The following is a 21,743-nucleotide window of genomic DNA, read 5'->3' as shown; positions in this document are numbered from 1 at the left end:
CTTAAAGCAGAGAGCTGGCCTCAAATGCTTGCGACAGAGAAGAATCCATGACCAGGAAGTGGTGTTAAACTGAATAATGGATTAACTCAAAGGATATGTTCTGTTGCAGACCCAACCAACCCATATCCCCAACTATGATTAGCATATCATCTAATTCAATAGTAGTAGTAGTAGTAGTAGTAGTAATAGTAATAATAATAATAATAATAATAATACCCTGATGCAGTACCAGACAGTGGCTCTCGTGGGTCCTGATCTTAACTGATTGGAAGTATTATCATGTACATTGTTTTGTCTTGGTATAAAAGATGGGCTACAGCAAATATTCTGCTCAATACCACAGATTTGCTTGTCAGTTGTTTGACCTTAACCAGTTGAGCATGTCCCTTAGTGGTTGACGATATGTGCATCTCTGATCACGAGCAGAAGTAGTGGGGGAGCATCATAGCCATGTGTTGAGAGGAATTCTTTGGGGTTTGAATAATTCACCTCTGGAAAGATGGGTGTTTTGTTCAACATCCTTAAACAACTTTTATTCAGGGAGCTTTTGAGTGGGATGGGTTACTCAACCAGAAGAAAATTCTAACTGGGCCCCACCTGCAAGGACATGTGCTGTTTATCTTGATATGAGATCACCATGTTGCGCACATACGGTTGTGATGCATGTGCCTAGTGTACTCTTATCAGGTGGGTAGCCATGATGGGTATACTGGGCTTCGTATATTTTACCCCAGTTTCACTTTGATGGCATGCACTGCTCTCCCACACAATGACAACAACAAGAACAATGGTAGGGTAGGATAAATAGAGAGAATTGAATAATAATTCTAAAGCCTTACCTTATATATGCTTCAAGATGTTTGTGAAAAATACTTTTTGTCTGTTTATTTAGAAAAGAACTGTCATTACTTAATTTGAACTTGGATAGGTCATTTGATAACTTAGCTGTCCTGAAAAATAACAAACAAAAGAATCAGTTTAATATAGCAAAAATAAGAGTAGTAGAAAAACTGTTTTATTCAGATGCACAGAACTTTTGGTGTAAGATTTGCTTTACAGCAGCTTCCTTATAACTAAGTGAAAATGATGAAGATCACTGGTGGCAACATGTTACAAGAGGACCAAATGTAACTAGTTATCTACTTTGTGTTACATACTAATTATTGCTGGAAGTATCTTTTTTATAAACAGTACTAACTTTCATTTAAAACTAAAAAGAATGTGTTTTCTATGCTATCAGTGCTTGGTATCAAGAGTTGACCTTTTAAACACTAATTGTAAATAGATGCCAGACATCTTTGTGATCTGTTGACAGGTAGTTACATATAATTTTATCTTTAACAAGTGGCTTAGTCAATGAAAATGTTATTATTCATATGAATTAACTATATTTTTAATGGAGAGAGAGAGAGAGCCTTACTGAAAGTAAAGTTAAAAAAGCAAAAATAAATTATAATATAAAATTTGATACAGAATGGTAGATGCTGTCTAATGTAATGCTGTTGCCCTAAAAAGATTAGCTATATAATTTGTGCCCTGTCAAGTAGCTGGGTTTCTTTTGGGTTTCAATTCAATGTTTATAATGTAGAATAACATTATTACATTTGTTTTAAAAATAAAGTGTACCAGATCAAATCAAAACAGTGGTTATTATATATACATTCAAAGATAATGAGTGGAGATGAAATCAATCAAAATAAAGTGTGGATCTAAATATACCAAAAATTAAGCCCAGAAAATTATAATTTTGTTATAATTTGAAGAAAAGAAAGGAAAAATAACGAATAAGATTACCTTGTATAAAGATCATATAAATTAGTTAAATACTGCTCAGGATCAGTCTGGATGTCCAACTTTTTAGAAATAGTTTCCTGGGAAGTTAATAAAAATATAATTGATTAAGAAATTTTGTTTTTGAGTTGTAATTTTTAAAATCTTAAGTGGGTTTTTGAAAAGTTTTTTGATAATAGCCAAGTACATCATCTCTCAATTATTCTAGAATAGCATGAAATATATTATTGATTTCTCTTGAGTAAGTGTGTAGCCAATCCTTTTATGGAGAAGATTAAATTGATTCTAGTATATTCTCCTACATATTTTATTGTTCCAGAAAGGTTGAATGGTGAAGTAGGATTTCAACTCAATGTGTTGCTGAAGGATAAGGCTAAATTCAGTAAGGCATTTAGCTAAGTGCTCATAATTTTTCTAACACACTTTCCTGAAAAATCAAATGAATTTCAATCATTGAAATGTAACAACTAGAGGAAATAAATTTTAGCATAAAACTCATTTCTATTATCAGGCCCAGCTGTGGCTATAGGCACAGGCATGGTTATAGCCAATGTTTGTAATGCTGGTTTGATTTTTGGTTGAATCATTCTATTTACTTGTCATTTCCAGCTGTAGATAATAATAGCCTGGCTCCAAGAGGCTGTCTTGATCACAATACTCTCTAAAGCTTTTAGTAGTTGACCCTCCAACTCATTAAAGGGCCAACAGGTGTTTTTTTTCACAATTTATTTAATGTTAATGTTAAAAACAGAAGGAAAGATATTAAACAAAGCAGGAATGAAAAATCTAAATAGGAGCAATTTTTTAAATTGATGTATGTGTGAGAGAATATTTTATTTGACATTCAAGTGTTACCAACATGCATTTTTGCATATGGAGTGTGTGTGTGTATGCGTATATATCATCATCATCATCATCATCATTATTTAACATCTGATTTCCATGCTGACATGGGTTGAACAGTCTGGACAAGAGCTGGCAAGTCAGAAGACTGTACCAAGCTCTACTCTCTGCTTGGATGCCCTTCCTAATGTCAATCACTCCAGAGAGTGAACTGGATATGTTTGACATGGCACCAACAGCCATGAAGTCATCAAATAATTTATAATCAAGACCCCTCGACTGATAAGGCGGTAAGTAGTCTTGAGGAAGGTAGCTTTGTGCCAGATGACAGACTAGGGTGTGAGTAGAAATAAGTGCCTTGCAGTAAAGAAGATACATAGCTGCCTCGAGATGAGGGGGAGTGGGGAGAGAGAATATGGTGAAGATGTGATGGTGGCAGGGGTACACTAAAGTTAAGGGGGTGTACATAAGTGAAGTGGGACCAAGGATTGAATAGGGTGAGTGAGTGGGTTAGTTCATAAGACTGCAAAAGGAGATTGGAAGGTGGAGTGGCAGGGTTGTTAGGAGGATATGTTGTGGGGAAGAGATTTGACTGGAAAGACTGAGATATGAAGTGGAGGAATACAGCTGATGGTGAGCACAGGTGGAAGGAAGGAGAGTGTCAGGAAGATGGGACATGGGGGAAAGTTTTGGCAGGGATAGAATGTGTATGGGGCACGAGCATAAAAGACATGCTTTTAGGGCTTCAATTTTACTTAGCTGGATAGGTTACCTCAAGTACAGCAAATTGCTGATTGTCTCAGTCTTTTGTCATCTCCTCTGTGAAGCTCAGCTTATATACATATACACGTATATACATATGTATATACATACATACACATATTCATATATTCATACGCACACACACACATTGTGTAAAGAATTGCCGATCTCTGACTGTGGAGGGAACCTGTGGTAGAGGTAGACCCAGGAAGGCATGGGATGAGGTGGTGAAGCAGGATCTTTGAACTTTGAGCCTCACAGAGGCAATGACTGGGGACTGAGACGTTTGGTAATGTGCTGTGCTTGAGAGTACCTGTCAAGCCAAGTGCACCTGTGCTGGTGGCACATAAAGAACATCTTTTGAATGTTGGGCTTCACAGAGGCAAAGTGGCTGAGTTCCTTTCGAGTGTTGGGCCTCATGGAGGCAATGATCAAGACATTTGGCATTATGTTGTGCTAGAGAAGAAGATCCATTAAGTCAAGTAAAAGTGCAGTTGTGGTAGATACTGGTGTCACGCAAATTGGCATCTGTGCTGGTGGCATGTACATGCACCCCGGTGTCATGCAATTGGCACCCGTGCCGGTAGCATGTAAAAGCACTCATTACACTCTTGGAGTGGTTGGAGTTAGGAAGGGCATCCAGTCATAGAAAACTATGCCAAATCAGACTGGAGCAGCTTTCCAGCATGCCAGCCCAGTCAAACTGTCCAGCCCATGCCAGCATGGACAACGGGCATTAAATGATGATGATGATACACACACACACACACACACACACATATATATATATATATATATATATATACATACAACATAAGCTGGGCTGCTCATATAAAATGTAAAGTTGACATGGCCTGCAGAATATGTTCCTGGATTCTCAGAACTTTCCAATTGAGAGATATCCACACAATTATCCTTCTCTTCTCCACTTTGTCCCCACACAAAACAAAGTATCATGAAAGTTGAAGCACTTCAAAGGTCAATTGCAAAAAAAAGATAGATGGCATGACAGGCTTTGACTATTGAGATTGACTAGAAAAGCTCAAACTTTATTCTTTCCAACTTCGCAGTGAGCGCTACATCATCTGCATGATGTGGAAAATATTCCATCAACATTGCTCAAATAATGTTGGCATCACCTTTAATATACACCCAAGGCTTGGGCCCCGTGCTATTCACCCACAACATAAACCACACTTGCATCTCATAACAACAATACGGCACAATTATTTCACCTCAATTAGCCCCACTTTCTTTAACATTAAACCAAAACACATTAAAGCAGAAACAGACCTCATAAAGTTCAAAAAGTCTTTGGACAAATTCCTTCAAGAAACTCTGGATAAATGCCCTACACTCAGATATGTCTTCATAAACAATAACTCTCTAACTGAGTGGGCCATGTTGTCTGAATCCTGGTTTGAATGACTTCATTAGGTGGTGCTACTAAATTAGACATAACCTGGGCCAATACTGGCCAAAACTTACCAAAGTATATATGTATACATACATACATATATACACACACACACACATATATATATATACATATATATACACATATATATATACACACATACATACACACACACACATATATGTATACACACACACAGATATATATATATATTTACATACATATATATAAACATATAGGGATAATTCACAAAATAACAAAAGACGAAATCAGGTGGTGTAGACAATAAATAGATGTATTAGTTTAACACTTGGGAAGTGAAAAAGTCTTTAACGTTTCGAGCCTACGCTCTTCCACAGAAAGAAACAAGGAGAGAAAATTAAGAACGTGTAGTGGCTAGTGATCTATTGTGGCGAATACTGGACAGAGGGGTCACACAGGAGAGCTAGGAAGAAGAGGAGATAATAAAGTAGCGGTGAGCCCAAAACAAAGGTGCGCATGTGTGTGTGCATGTGTAGATGATGGTGATACATACATATATATACAAATATATATATATACATACACATATATATACACACATACATATACATATATATGCACATATTTACATATATATACACATACATACATACTTACATACATACATATACATATATATGCACATATTTACATATATATACACACATACATACTTACATACATACATACATATACATATATATGCACATATTTACATATATATACACACATACATACTTACATACATACATATACATATATATGCACATATTTACATATATATACACACATACATACTTACATACATACATATACATATATATGCACATATTTACATATATATACACATACATAAATACTTACATATATATATATATATATATATATATATATATATAAAATATATATATATACATATATACACACATATATACATACACCACACAAAATGATGATAATCATAATTTTACATCTGTTTTGACTTTGCTGGCACAGGCATGACAAAAGTCCAACCCATTCCAGCATGGAGAGTGAACATAAAATGAAAATGATTATGATGATATAATAAAAAATGTAGCTGCTTTATATATTAATGAGATTATTTACATTACCTGAAGTTTACCAAGATAGATTTTTTGTACTAATTTCCCCATTACAATTTCAGGATTGGCAAAAACGCTGTTGATTAATTCATTTGTTTTGGTACACAATGGCAGAATCTCATCAAAGATATCATCTGATGTGAAGCATCCCTGAAATATAAATAAGAGACCATTAACTTGAATCAAAATAAGTAAAAATGGATTGAAATGTTAGAAAATTCAATTATATAATGAAATTCTTTTGGCAAAAATGTCAAGTGGAGGATGTTGTGTGAATCTTACTTAATATGGATATAGTTTAGAAGAGCCACACAACTGCGGTATTCATCTTGAAAAAGCTTCTCACATAGACATATAGAGCTAAAAAGATGTATGGAATGGTATTTTGGAATACTACTGCTTCTGTTACTAATAAGGAATTTTATGTAAATATTCTTTTTCTAGCTTGTAACATTACTGACCCTGGGAAAATGTCTTCTACTATTGCCTTGGACTATCCAAAACCTTGTGAGTGGATTTGGTAGATGGAAACTGAAAGAAGCCTGATGTGTATGTGTGTGTATATATATATATATATGTAATGGATGAAATTAATTAGTAAATGGAGAAATGATAAACGATAGTTGATACACAGAAGGATGGATGTAATCTGTTTGTAAGGATTGGTTCTCAGTTGATTGCCATTACATAAAGATGAAATATCAGTGATTGAAGTTGTGAAGAAAATATTTATTTACCATTACATTGAATATATCTTGCCTCGACGGGCAGGTGATAAAATCCTGGAGTGTGCAAAGTGAAAAATTTAATTTCGGCCAGTGTATTTGTATTGTAGTAGTAAACCATAGAGAGAGATATGGTAATGTGCAGAGAAGACAAAATGAGTTAGTGAAATTGAGAGAATGTGGGAAGGTGGGTCTCATAGATGCTGACAGTAAATTTCATTTCTCCATTTGACCATTGTCTTTAGTAGCTACCTTGTTTTGGATCATGATTCTAGCATTCTGCTCCCTAACTGATGGTAGCTGTCTCTGACGCACGTTTGTCATTCATTAACTAACTGATTGAGTTGTCATGAGCCAACTAACTCAGTTGTCACCAAGTGACTATCTGATTTTTGCTTGGGGTTCTTGCTTTTATAATAAAAACATCCACAATAATAACTAAAATATTTCGTTAGTAAGAATTATAGTTACCTTTTGTGTTTCTTCTATAAAAGATTCAATACATTGACTGTAACTCTGAAAAGAAACCAAAAAACATTAATGTCAAATGGCAAACATTAAATGATTATGAGATATTTATCTCTCTATATATAAACGTCAGTTTGTCTGTCTGTGTGTCTGTCAGGTTGTACCCTCACCCTGACCACGGCTTTCGACCGATTCTGATGAAACTTGACACACACATAGCCCAATGTCATAATTCAAAACTAATGCAGTGAAAATTTTGAAAAGTTCCCCCAGTTCTGAAAAAAAATCGATAAATTCGACATGGGTCGAGAATCTAAGCTTTTTACATGCAACACATTTTCTACAGACTGTCTAGGGGACGCAACTCGACCTTTTTAACTCTCGGAACATGTGGGGTAAGTATCCCAAAATGTATAAAAATGTACAAAAACGGCAAAAAAGCAGGCAGCAATGTGAGTGACAACAACGAAAAAGTCAAAAGTGACCAAACTGAACAAACGAATGGAAAAGGTTTTTTTGGTGCACACGACAAAAGTGGTTTATAATAAACCAAGAGTTTGCAAGTAGCGCCCGAAGACCCTTAGGGTATGTCAAAAATTTAAGGTAAAACGTTTGGGGTGGTAGTTATAAAGAATGTGTAAACAAAAAAAGTATTCAAATAACTTGCGGCTGCAGCAGCTATTAGCAGAAGTGGGGGTAAAGTCTCGAATGTAATTTCTTCCTGGTAGGAATTGGTTGGGTTGAATTATCGATAGCTGTTTGATAGTTATTTGGGAGTGAAGAGAAGACATTGCAACCTACACATGCGCCTTCGTTCCCTAGAGGGAAAGGACTAGATTGGGATTAGTCGCTGCCTACTAGGGGCTCTTACATACCCGGGCAATGCCGGGCTATGCTGCTAGTTGTAATATAAAATCATAAAAGTAAAATTCATCATTTATATTGATGATTTCTTTTAAATTACAACAGTCAAAATATAATATTAAAAAAAAAACTAAAATGATAAACTGAACTAATTTTCAAAATTCAACTGATTCTGTATATTAACAGCCAAGTCAGCAGTTCAATTCTAGATATCCCCTTATATATGTATGTTTTATGAGCGTCTGGAATCAACCTCAGTAAAAATAACTCGTTTCACAATTACTACATAAAGGGCAGTCATCATCATGACTAGCATTTTTACCTTTGTTTTCTATGCTGGTATGGGTTGGATGGGCTGTCATGATTTGAGTATTGTTTCTTGGGAACCACTGCTTTAACAGCCTGGTGCTTGAACATGTCAAGTTTGGCTTGATTTCTATGTCTTGATGTCTACCTATTGCTGATTGCTTTACAGAGAATACAAGGTGCATTTTCTCACAACATTATTCAACAATTAAATTGCTTCCACAATTTTATATGGGAATACCATTTACTTCTTACTAAGCCCTTCCCCAGCAACTTTTTTTTGAGAAAACATTTCATTTTCAGACAAATTTTTTATTGCTTTTTTTATAGTCTTTTTAATGCTGATTATGGAAATAACTTTTGTTTTTATCTATTTCCAATATTTTACTTGAAATTTTATTTTGAAGATACTATTTTCAGCAAAAATGAGATAGCTCATCTTCCCATACATTTTAAATATTTTTTTATGTATTGCTTTTTTTTCTAACTTTATCATCAAAGGTAAAGGAGAATACACATTTATTTTACTCCTTTTTAGCATGTTTTCTCAAAAATCTTTTTTTTTTATACATATATTTTTCTGAGCTTGACATCTAGGTGTAATTTGTAAAAAATAAATAAATAATAAAAAAAGAAATGCTGAAAATTGATGTATAAACTCATCTGTGGCTGTTTTTGAAATTACATGTTTTGGATGAGTTTACTTGTCGCACTTTGAAAAAGATAAGTTAGGTGAAGACGAGTTAACTTGTCTTTGCCGGGTAAGGGGCTATTGAATTTGTAAATACAGGTGATCACATAATCAATGAATACCTTGAAATTTTGTAGCACGGCAGCAACTCTTCTCATTTTGCGAGTGTCCCCTTCATGATGTGCAATTCTGAATTCTTCAATCAACTCATTTTCCACCTGGTTATATTTATCTATAAACCAACAATATAGTTAGAACAGAATGAAAGTAAAATAGTTAACTGCCAATTACAACCATTAAAGCTTAAGATGGAGATACTCAAATTATATACCATACACGCACAAAAATATACAGAATTCAATTTAGAAAGCAATGTTAACATTAAAAAAAAAGAGGAAGAACTGTGGTACCTATGTTCCTTTACAATTTCGTTAATACTGGCACAAGCTAAATAAACTTTCATAGAACTTATTAAATTTGTGGGGCACCACTGAGGTGTTTGTCCTAATGTAGAGATTCAAGGGATGATGATATATTGGAATTTAGGCAGAGAAAGCTCTGAGTAAGCAAACCTAAGGTCAAAAACATCCAAGCTATGGCCATACCATCACATTTTTACATAAAGTAAATCTAGGACACCATGATCCAATGTGGCTTTCACTTATGTTATCGGGAGGCATAATTTGAGAGAGATTTGTGTGTGCATGAGAGAAAGAGAGGGGGAGGGAGAGTGTGTTAGAAATGAAGAGCAGTAAGACTATAGTATTTAAAAAAAAAAGAAAAACATATTCCAAGTTGGTTCAATATTAACTTTTATAATTTCAGATTTTTGTTTTTACTATGACTAGACAAAACTATTTAAACCTTGTTGGAAATTAAATGTTTATAAATACAAACCTGATATTCTTTGTCTTGCTTTCACAAATCTGAAATTAAATCAAAATATTAAAAAGTAAATAACTTTTCTTAGTCTTAAGGCACAATATTCACTATATCAACTGCAGATAACAAGAATGGACACAACACTTTTAGACCAAAAATATTTTATTTAATTATCAACATTTAAGAACCTTAAAAAAAATGGAAATGAAAACTGTTTTAAAATATCGATATTTTGTAGACAATTCAGTTTTAAAGTACATTAACTCTTCTTAAAAAGTCAAAGTGCATAGATTGGCATAACAATAATAATTTCCTTGAATTATGATATATCTGAATAAACTACTGAACATTTCTAGAAATTATCATAAAGGTATACACATACATCTGTGGTTAAGGAACACAACAAGTGGTGAGATGTAATCCACACAAGCTCAGAAAAACAAACAAATGATGATAATGATAACTGGAGTAGATAGGTCTGACTAAAACCCTAGGAAGTATTGCACCAGTATGGCCACATATGAATAAAGACAATGCAGAAGTGTAATAACCATTTCTGATGTTAATAATGGTTGATGATTTAGCCTAACAATAATTGCTAATTTCTCATGGAATTGAGAGGAATAGACCTAAGGTATGTTGATGAAGTAATGTGTGATTTTGAGAACAAAGTATAAATTTTCCTCACAGATTATTTTGAGTATGTCACCAACCTTTCAGAAGTGATCTACAAGGTGTATAACAGTCTATTCCAGTTTTCACAACACAACATACCTGAGAAATAATGCATTCTCTAGACTGGAATTCCTGTCTACATGTTTTTAACGTTAGGTTAGCCCTGACTGAGAAAATCGCATATAAAAGGCATTCCTGCCAGGGCTCATTCTTTTTGTTTTTAAGGGAACAGAGTGTAATTTTAGAGAGATGTGGATGTTAGATGGACGATTTGATTTTTAGCAGGATCAACAACATCCATAGTAAGATAATTAGAACACTAAACTGCAAGCTAATGAATTATTTGTCAGCTTATTTATAGTTTTTTTTTTCAGTATTCAACTATTAATATAATATAAGAATGAATGTTTTTATATATAATGAATGTGAAATACAGGAAGGGACGAACACGGAACACAGACAAATCATTCGAAGCCTTCAATCTTCAGTCAGACACCGAATCATCATAGCAAATTTCGGCTGTTCAATTCTGATATTTGCTCCAACTCGGCCAGCCCCCAGAAAAAAAACTAAGCTGTAAGCATTAGATTTCTTGGTAGAAGACAGGAATGTGAACGCACAAGACGGATGTGAATACAAGAGACGAAAACGAAATTGAAAACAGTAATGAAAAAACAAAACATATATAACGGTGGTTGTCATACGACTTTAGACCAAATGAGACAAAACGACAACATAGCAGCTGGCGTAGAGAAATAATTACCGTTTCGGTAGCGGGGACACATGTTGGTCGAGATACGAAGGCCAACAGAATGGTTGAAGAAGCAGCAAGTCGCAGGAGAGAGAGAAAGAGAGACAGAGAGAGAGGGAATCAAAGAGGGTGGAAGGCAGGGGACAGAATCAGTGACCAAGAGAGGAGGAGAAAGAAGGGATTAAGAGGATGGAGGAAGAGAGGGGAAGAATCGGAGGGCGCCAAAAGTTTGGTGAAGAAGCAATGGCGGGTAGTAAAAGACAGTGTGTTATAGAAGTCGTGCAGGGTTTAAAATTGGACAAACAAACGGGGGGGTGCACGTAACGCCGCAATAATATAAGAATGAATGTTTTTATATATAATGAATGTGAAATACAGGAAGGGACGAACACGGAACACAGACAAATCATTCGAAGCCTTCAATCTTCAGTCAGACACCGAATCATCATAGCAAATTTAATATTAATATAATAGTTTAACTTCCACTTTCCATGCTTGCATGGGTCAGATGGAATTTGTTATGGCAGATTTTCTATGGCTGGATGCCCTTTCTGTTGTCAACTCTCACCTGGTTCCAAGCAAGGTAATATTTTCCAATGGGTAGGCATGTTATCCATGAAAGACTGGAAACAAACAACCTCATTTGTATGAGGATGATGATGATGATGCTCATTTACAACCATCAAATGATTATCTACATAATGAAAAAATGTACACACACGCACACACAAGGGGCCTCTTTCAGTGTGTGTCTACCAATTCCACTCACATGGGTTTGGTTAGCCTGGAGCTATAGTAGAAGACAAGGTGTCATGTGATGAGACGGAACTGAAGACTACACTGGATGTTTGGGAAGTAAGCTTCTTAATTACACAATCACAATTGCATGTATTATTATACTGAATGAAAAAAAAACCCCAAGAAACATAAATGCAAAACATGTAATCAACTAAAATTAAATAAAAATTCAACAAACATACTTTTCACCATTTGGTAGTTCTTGTGCAATAAGATGTAACTTCTGAATAATGTCTGCTGCTAACTGGAGCTAAGGAAGGAACAGATAGATATTTTTTTATTATATAGTTCTTTAAAAATATCACATCATGAATAAAGATATCTCAAACGACAAAAAAAAAGAAAAACCAAAAGTATAGAGGCAGGATAGTAATACTCTGAACTCTTCTATAGAAAACAAATCAGTCGCTACAAAATTGCATAGAACTCAGGGAATGGAATGGCTTGATATTAGATGTATTGAATTATTCTAATATGAATTTGAGTCCCTTAATTGGGTTGATAATGTTTTATTCCCCTAGGCTGATAAAATAAGAACTAATGACATAGCTACATTGTGTCTACAGTGACAAACAACAATGTTATTATGTACTGTAACACTATTTTCATGAAATGTATGATTTCAGTTAAGATACATAGTAAATATTTGATAAATCTTCTTGAGTTGCACTTACTTGGTAAATGGTTAAATATTTAATGTGCTAGGACACTGCATCATAATAGAGTCATAGTAGCCTTTAAACACACACACACACACACACACACATTATTATCATCATAGTGGCTGAATTGTTAGAGCACTGGAGAAAATGTCTTGCAGTATTTGTGCCAGTTCTTTACATTCTGAGTTCAAACCCTGCTGAGGTCAAATGTGCCTTTCTTCATTCTAGTGTTAATACAATAAGATATTAGTCAATTTCTGAAGTCAATGGTATTGACTAGCTACCTCTCATCAAAATTACTGGCTTAGTGCCTAAATTACAAACAATCAGGGATGATAAAGTGGTTGAGTTGTTAGTGCATTGGACAAAATCTTCATCATTTTCCTTCTGATCCAGCAGATTTCAGCAGTCAAATCTTGTTGTTGCCAACTTTGCCTTTTGTCCTTTTGGTGTTAATAAAATAAAGTTCCAGTCAAGTACTAGGATTCATGCAACCAAGCAACCAACCTTCTTCCCTCAAAATTATTATTATTATTATTAAGATGGCAAGCTGGAAGAATCATTAGCACACCGGTAGAAATACCTAACAGTATTTCACCTGTCACTACATTCTGAGTTTAAATTCTGCTGAGGTCGACTTTGCCTTTCATCCTTTTGGACGTCAATAAATTAAGTACCAGTGAAAAACTGGGGATCAATGTAATCGACTAATCCCCACCACCACAAATTCCAGGCCTTGTGCCTTTAGTAGAAAGGATTATCATTATTATTATTAACAGTGTCTGTGCACTAATAATGACTAAATGGCTCAACCACAATGTACTTAATAAAACAATTTATAAAAGGATTATCATATTTGACTAGTTTTTAAATGTGTGTGTAAGCACACACACACACACACATGGTCATATATACAAGCAGATTTAGAGGATAATTATGTCATTTAAACAGACCATTAATGATAAATTTGTTCATTTAGAAAATCTTTCAGTTTTTAGAAATAACCATCAATTGTTCCCAATTTCACAAAGGAAGATAATATTTTGATTTTAAAATGTTTTCACAAAGACCTAAAATAAACCCTAGCAAAAGAAATAATTTACCTGGAAAGGATCAGTAAATACAGTAGATTTCAAATCTTCATCTGATAAAAACTCTGAAAAATAATTCATTAATCTCTGTGCTTCAACAGCACAAGCTCGTGGGGTGTTTACTCCTTCAAGTTGGTCTCCAAGGTGGACAACTTTTGTAGCTACAAAATTGATTCGTTCATCTAATTCTTGAAACTTGGAATAAGAACTCTAAAACAAGAAAATAAAACAAAGTAAGTGAACAGTACAGATATACCAATATTATTGTTTTTGCATTCATTTTTCCTATGTTAGCATAGATTAGACAAAGCTTTTAAGACAGTGTTTTATGACTGGATACACTTCCTCATGTCAACCCTTTTACATACACCTTACTTCCCTGGGCATGGACACATTGAAACTCTGACGTCTGGCAGCTGACTTGGCAGACACCCATAAAATTATTAACCATCTTACAAACAATAGCTCTGAGCACCTTTTCAAACTCCACCTGTCTAACACCTGTGGACATATTTACAAAGTCAGAAAACAGCACAGCTCCCATGACTTTCGGAAACATTTTTTCACGCTGAGAGTTGCTGAAGCATGGAACAAACTGCCGGCATCAGTTGTTAGTTGTTGGAGCACTGCATCCTTCAAAACTTCTATGCTTCCTGAGATTTGCCAACACTACACCTGATTTTCTCCCCCCCATACACACGCAAGCATGTATCTGACTCATACACTTCGCATTCCAGACATTTGTATATTATTGCATATACTTTATATGCACTTTTTGACAAGTTGTGGTGCACCTGAGCACTGTATACAATAATTTCATTATTATTATTACACCACCGATGACATGCCAGGTTACAATATACCTGAATCTGTAGCAGATACTTCAAAAACAGAGGCAAAACACAATATTTCAATATGTATACAATGTTGTTTGACTCTGGGTCAGCCTGAGTAGACATGTGATAGAAAAATAGTCCAGCTCTGCCCGTTTATTTTTCCCCGTCATCAGGCATCAAGGACTATATTACTTAATGCATCCTTCCTATATTGTGGGAAATTTGGCTGTTGTCTCTAGCAGGTTAAGAAACCACAATAGTTCGCTTGTTGGCTTATCTTCAGTGTATAATTACATAATTTCAATTGTAATAAACTTAGTATAATTTCTTAAATGACAAATTTACACACATACCATTTATAATTTACAAAAGCTGTTGAAAGAATATAGTGAGAAAAGAGGAATATAATCATACTTGGTTCTTTCTTTGTAATTCAGCAACACGCTGCCAATGACGTTTCTCTTCTTCTTTGCAGGCATTTTCTAATTTTTCAACCTTTTTGTGAACTTGTAAATTTTTCTCTTTCAAGTCAGTAATCATTCTTTCAAATGCTGCATGCAGTGTCATTGGATCAAACTCATCACAGTTAGTCTGTGCTCGGGTTCCCATAGTACGCCAAGCCAAACGTTCCACAAATTCATGTGGGTTGAAGGGCTCCTGTAAACACAACACCATTAGCCACATGTAAACATTAATGCACAAATATTCATGAACAATAAGATTGGTTTCAAATTTTGGCACAAGGCCAGCAATTTTGAGGGTGGGTCCACATCAATTACATTGACCTCAGTGTCCAACTGGTACTTATTTTATCGACCCAAAAGGATGAAAAGCAAAGCTGACCACAGCGGAATTGAAACTCAAAAAAAAAAAAAAAATCAAATTTTTTCCTTAGTGAAAATCGTGCGGGTGTTAATATAGAAATTGACCATAATATAGCCTCAAATAAACCCTGATACTGCAAATATATCATCAAAGACATTCCAGCCTTCAGCAAACTGTCTTTTTAGGGATAATCTAGGACATAACATACAATGGGGGTGTGATTTAGGTAGGGGGATACTTTGGCTGCTATTTTTAGCATGACGTGCGACCAGGTAGAGGTTCTTTCATTGATTTGATTGTGTGATGATATTTTTTTTACACATATATGTTAATATGTATATATATCATTGGCAGAAGTTAGAGAATAAGTCAAAAGCTGAGAGTTTCGTGTATTGGCACTTATCAAACACGAATTTGTCCATTGTCACGCTGTAACTTGTGATGAAATAACTTCTAAAATACAAAATTTTGTCAAAAACGTTAAGAGTAAACCCTGTTCAATCCGACACATTCTACCAGTATCGGAAGTTTGAAAGTCTTTAGTTAAAAAAAATTATTTAAATAATCTGTATGTCTAATTAAGTAGATCCGAAATGGATGAAAGGCAAAGTCGACCTTGACGGAATTTGAACTCAGAACATAAAGACAGACAAAATACCACTTCTAAAATATAAAATTTTGTCAAAAACATTGAGAATAAACCCTGTTCTATGTGACATATTCTACCAGTATTGGAAGTTAAAAAAAATTATTTAAATAATCTGCACGTCAAAGTTGACCTCGGTGAAATTTGAACTAAAAAACATGAAGACAGATGAAATACCTATTCCTTTACTACCCACAAGGGGCTAAACACAGAGAGGACAAACAAGGACAGACAAACGGATTAAGTCGATTATATCGACCCCAGTGCTTAACTGGTACTTATTTAATCGATCTCGAAAGGATGAAAGGCAAAGTCGACCTCAGCGGAATTTGAACTCAGAACGTAGCGGCAGATGAGATGCCATTAAGCATTTCACCCGGCGCACTAATGTTTCTGCCAGCTCACCATCTTAGAAAGAAAACATTCATTTTAGAAATATATTCTTTATTCTTATTGCTTAAGCGTTACTCCCTAACACGAAATTTCGTAACATTTTACCTCATAACTTTTTTTTTCTACTAATTTTTGTTTAATGCGACTAGTGATTCTGAATTCCTCATGCATTTTTCTATCATTTAAGTCTAAGAAAGGTATACTTTTAATTTTAATAGGTGGTGAGCTGGCAGAAACATTAGCACACCAGGCGAAATACTTAGCGGTATTTCGTCTGCTGCTACGTTCTGAGTTCAAATTCCGCAGAGGTCGAGTTTGCCATCTATCCTTTCAGGGTCGATTAAATAAGTACCAGTTACACACTGGGGTCGATATAATCGACTTAATCCGTTTGTCTGTCCTTGTTTGTCCTCTCTGTGTTTAGCCCCTTGTGGGTAGTAAAGAAATAGGTATACTTTTAATTTAAAACTAAAAAATTTATGTTAATTGAAGATGAATATCTGCCTTACTCCCCACCTTGAAATTGCAGATATTTTGACGTAACTTTCTTTCTACTGAACCAAATCTCAAACTATTTATGTCAAAATGTAGCTGGGGAGCTGGGGAGGTGTCCTCATTGAAACAATTAACAGTTTGCAATTTAGTTGGGAACTGAATTAGTGGTGAAGCTTGGAAGCTACTGTGATTGACAAAATGGTAGACTTAAGAATATATTCAACCACTACCGTGGTTGAATGATAATCCCTTACAAAACCTTTTTCCCAAATTTTAAGCCCCCAAAATTAAGGGGTTCCTTATATATGTTAAAATACGGTAATTTAAAAGTTTGATTTCATGAAAACATTTCCTTGCCACAGACTAAACTAGTCTCTGCATTGATCACAATTTCTACATCAAATATATGTTATTTTACATGCATTCTTCCTATATTAAATATCAGTATTTACACAACAAATAAGCTACAATTTAATCAGTTTTTATTATATATTCTATAACACTATGCTGTTATTTAGCTATACTATAGCTTTGTATGAGCAGGCCTGTAATCGAAAATCATTACCGTTTCGGTTTCAACCAGGTCTGAGTATGTAGTACTATATCATCCAATTTAAACTTTTAAGATGGTAAGATGTGATTTACCAGAAATTTGGTTATCTCTGTCAATACGGCATAGCAGTACTCTTGTTTTTATTCATCTACTGACAGTAGAAACCCATTCTTTTAATTTGTAAGCATGATTTGATGTGAAGTATTTGTTTTTTCAGATACATCTTGTCCATCTTGTGAACTATGTTCATCATCATCGTCGTTTAACATCCGTTTTCCATGCTGGCAGGGATCGGACAGTTTGACTGAGGCCTTGAAAGCCAGCAGCTGCACCAGGCTCCAATATGATCTGGCAATGTTTTTACAGCTGGATGCCCTTCCTAATGCCAACCACTCCAAGAGTGCAGTGGGTGCCTTATATGTGCCACCAGCACAGGAGCCAGTCAGGCGGGCCTGGCATCGACCATGTTTATTTGGTGCTTTTTACGTGCCACTGTCACGAGAGCTAGTCAGTGGGTACTGGCATTGGTCATGTTTGGTTGTAGCTTTTTACATGCCACCAGCATGGGAGCCAGTCAGGCGGCCCTGGCATCAACCATATTCAGATAGTGCTTTTTATGTGCCACCAGCATGGGACCCAGTCAGGTGGGCCTGGCATTGACCACATTCGGATAGTGCTTTTTACATCCCACTGGCATGGGAGCCAGTCAGGGGGCACTGGTCACGATGGTCTTCTTAAGCATATCATATCACCTGACACATCAGGGGTATTCTTAACAGGGCTGGACATGCGTGGTTGCGATCTCACTTTAGTTGCCAGGTCTTCTCAATCATAGCATATCTCCAAAAGTCCTGATCTCCTGTCATTGCTTCTGTGAAACCCAATGTTCAAAAGTCATGCTTCGCCACCACTTCCACAGGTTCCTTCCACAATTAAGGAGTGGCACTTCCTCATACAGCTGTCCTCATCCATAAATAATACATGACCATACCAGTACAGTCGCCTTTCTTGCACACCACATTTGATGCTTCTTATGCCCAACTTTTCTCTCAGGGCACTTACACTCTGTCATGTATGCACACTGACATTACACATCCAGCGGATCATACTAGCTTCATTTCTTTCAAGCCTATACATTTCCTCAGCGTTCATGGCTCATGTTTCACTGCCGTGTAGCATGGCAGTTTGCACACATGCATCATACAGTCTAACTTTCACCCTGAGCGAGAGGCCCATAGTTGCCAGCAAAGGTAGGAGCTCCTTGAACTTTGCCCAGGCTATTCTTATTCTAGTTGCTACACTCTCAGAGCAACCACCCCTACTACAGACTTGGTCACCTAGGTAGTAGAAGCTATTAACTACTTCTAGTTTCTTCCCCTGGCATGTGATAGAATCTATTTTCTGTATGTCTTCAGTGTTTATTGCCCCAGTGCATCTACCACACACAAAAACTATATTCCCGGTTAACCTTCCTTTGATATTGCTGACCTTTTGTGTGTCCATAGCTTACACCAGGTACATCATATGGAGTTTCTACCCATGTCTTTTCTACAGATCAAGCAGGGCCATCTACCTGAAGGGGGTTGTGATTTGACAGCCTTCCTACTTAAAATCAACTAACTTCCCAGCCTATACAATTGTTTCACAAATATAAACTTTCTCTCTTGAGCATTAAAAAGTCAGTATTTGGTGCAAATCCCTCAGCTGTTAGCAACTAAGATGTGGTGTAGCCTTTTGAATTAGAAATTTAACAATTTACCTCTATCACTAAAATGCAGAAATTATTATCTCAAAATCTCTCGGTACAAATAATAGTTTGTCTCCCTCTTTATCCAGTCAGACCAGTTTTCAAGGTGTCACTTACTGTCTAGTAGTGCCAAATACTCAGGTAACTGGATTGGTGCCATCCCTGTAGCTAATGTTGGTTGCCTACTGAGCTTGGATGAACTTTGTGTCTCCATTATCCTCAGAGTGGGAGCTAATGTATGCAAGAGTTTGATCTGTTGTTGTGGCAGGCTTGACTCCATAGGCCACCATGGTCTTTTTTGCCACCTGAATGCTGGTCGCTTTGCACATCATATGGAGTTGAACCTGATACTCAAGAGGAGCTTGGTTTGGGCAAACATTCCCTCAATCTTGGAAACATCTGGATTGTCTAGATGTGATGGGAAAAGAACTGATGGCCTCACTCTGTTGTGAGGTAGATACCTTGTCTGGGATGTCACAGTTAGAGACTCCTTTGCTTCTTCTCACATCCTGGATGCTGCAGTCAGGGCGAGATCCACAACTTCTGCGACTGAGTGGAAATCCTGAAATACTGCGATCTGTTAGCCAACTACATTTTCCATTCTGTAGCATTTGAGACATTTGGTGGGATCGGACCACTAACTGCAAGATTCCTGTCTTCACTGGCAACTCACCCAGCAGAGGTAACTGGTGAGGCTCAGGAGGGTACTTGGCTATTCCAGTGTATCAGCCTCACCATCACCTGTGGCAATACTGAAAGCATGCCTCAATAGCCATTAGAGAGGTTTCCCAGTGCCCCCAACATTTCAACCCAAAGTGGTGAATTGTTTTGGTTTGTTTCTTTATCTCTTCTTTCTCTTTAATTTTTTCAACTGTGTTCTCTGTTTTGTCCAATTTTTTTAATTTAATTTTGTAAAACGGTAATCACTTTAGTTAAGATATACATTTGGATAATAAAAAAAAGTAATTACAGAACGAGTAAATACAGACTCAGTCCAAACGATATATATATATATATATTATAGTGAGGGAGGCCGGTTTATGGGGTTCCTGAGTTTTTCGCTCATAAGGGATTAGGCCTTACGGTGTATATTCAGATCATAAACACTGCTGGTCTAAGACCTCTTCAAAATATGGAGGGGGAAATGCCTGGGTGTTTACCTTTATAGCGAGGCATTTTCCCCTCCATATTTTGAAGAGATCTTAGAACAGCAGTGTTCGTTGGGCCTCCAAAACTCTTATGAGCGAGAAACCCAGGAACCCCATAAACCGACCTCCCCCACTATAATATTAATTGCTCTACATCTTAGATTGTGCTTCTCCCTATTTATGTACATATATATATATATATATAGTCTAAGGCAATATTTGCTTTCGAATTGATATAAAAATTTACAACTTAATATATGCTACGTATTTATTTATTTATTTCTACTCTACAGATTATGTTTAATAATGTAAAATCACGAATCTAAAGATGAGGCGCTAGTGAAGGTCTCCTTCGGCAACAGTTAGTAAGTAGAAAAGTTAGCTAAGTTCAAATGTCGGGAGGAATGTAAACCCAAATGATTCGGGGGTTTAGAACTTTCTCTGAAGAAAGGAAAGCAAGAAGTGTTACGATTCTACACGCCTCACTGTATTTGAACTTATCCAAGTCTCCTCGACTGTTTTGGCAGTTTCGGATGATGGACCACACCCCTAAGAAATTTTATGTCATTAACATAATGCAAATATGTAAATGGAAAAAAGTAAACGAATATCTTATAAATGCCAAACAAAAATGTTTTGCTACGTATAAACATTATATTACTGTTTACAGAACACTTACCTGCTCTAATTCCTGGTAAAGCATCGTTGCAGTTGATGCCATGTTTAGATGTCTCTAAGCGCTGGTTCAATAAAAAAAATCTGACAAGTCCAAAATCAACACATTAATCAAAACTGTCGACTGCTTTCTTCATTTATATCTTATTATGGAAGATAGGTTGGCTTTTGCCAAGTTTATATTTTTTCCGTAAGCTTCTTTATTTTACTTTTTGTAGAGGATTAATTTCCCAGAAGAAAAATCCTGACTTGCTAATATATTACTATAAACTGCTACAGGAGATATTTACAATTATCGAGTAAAGGGAGTTAACTAATTTGGCACTCTTCACACAAAGGTGATTTTGCTCGAGATCAATATTTCCTTGATTGAAGTCGTATCTTTTCGGGGTCGATAAATTAAATACCAGTTGCGTACTGAGATCGATCCAATCGACTGGTCCCCTCCCCTAAAATTTCGGGCCTTGTGCTTTGAGTAGAAAAGAATAATTTATTATTTTATTTGTTGGAAACATACATACGGGGAAACATACATAAAGATCCATAACCTACAAGAACCTCTTGAAGCGAGTGTG

General features: G+C 35.8%; 1 protein-coding gene across 1 annotated transcript in view; it reads right to left on the bottom strand.

The window, feature by feature from the left end:
• LOC115216325 (exocyst complex component 5) overlaps positions 1 to 21,471 on the bottom strand; it is a 35,020-nt gene extending 13,549 nt beyond the window's left edge. Inside the window, exons 1-10 of the mRNA XM_029785547.2 lie at positions 21,173 to 21,471; positions 15,101 to 15,343; positions 13,863 to 14,060; positions 12,280 to 12,347; positions 9,889 to 9,917; positions 9,114 to 9,223; positions 7,134 to 7,178; positions 5,947 to 6,087; positions 1,795 to 1,871; positions 840 to 950 (exon numbers count right to left, since the gene is read on the bottom strand). Of these exons, the coding sequence (XP_029641407.1) occupies positions 840 to 950; positions 1,795 to 1,871; positions 5,947 to 6,087; positions 7,134 to 7,178; positions 9,114 to 9,223; positions 9,889 to 9,917; positions 12,280 to 12,347; positions 13,863 to 14,060; positions 15,101 to 15,343; positions 21,173 to 21,214 (1,064 nt within the window). The 5' untranslated portion in view covers positions 21,215 to 21,471. The remainder of the gene's footprint in view (positions 1 to 839; positions 951 to 1,794; positions 1,872 to 5,946; positions 6,088 to 7,133; positions 7,179 to 9,113; positions 9,224 to 9,888; positions 9,918 to 12,279; positions 12,348 to 13,862; positions 14,061 to 15,100; positions 15,344 to 21,172) is intronic.
• Between the last annotated feature and the right edge of the window lie 272 nt (positions 21,472 to 21,743).

This window comes from Octopus sinensis, linkage group LG1 (assembly GCF_006345805.1).
Source record: "Octopus sinensis linkage group LG1, ASM634580v1, whole genome shotgun sequence".
NCBI lineage: Eukaryota > Metazoa > Mollusca > Cephalopoda > Octopoda > Octopodidae > Octopus > Octopus sinensis.
The sequence above is the reverse complement of the archived record's forward strand: the minus strand, read 5'-3'. Positions and strand labels throughout refer to the sequence as shown.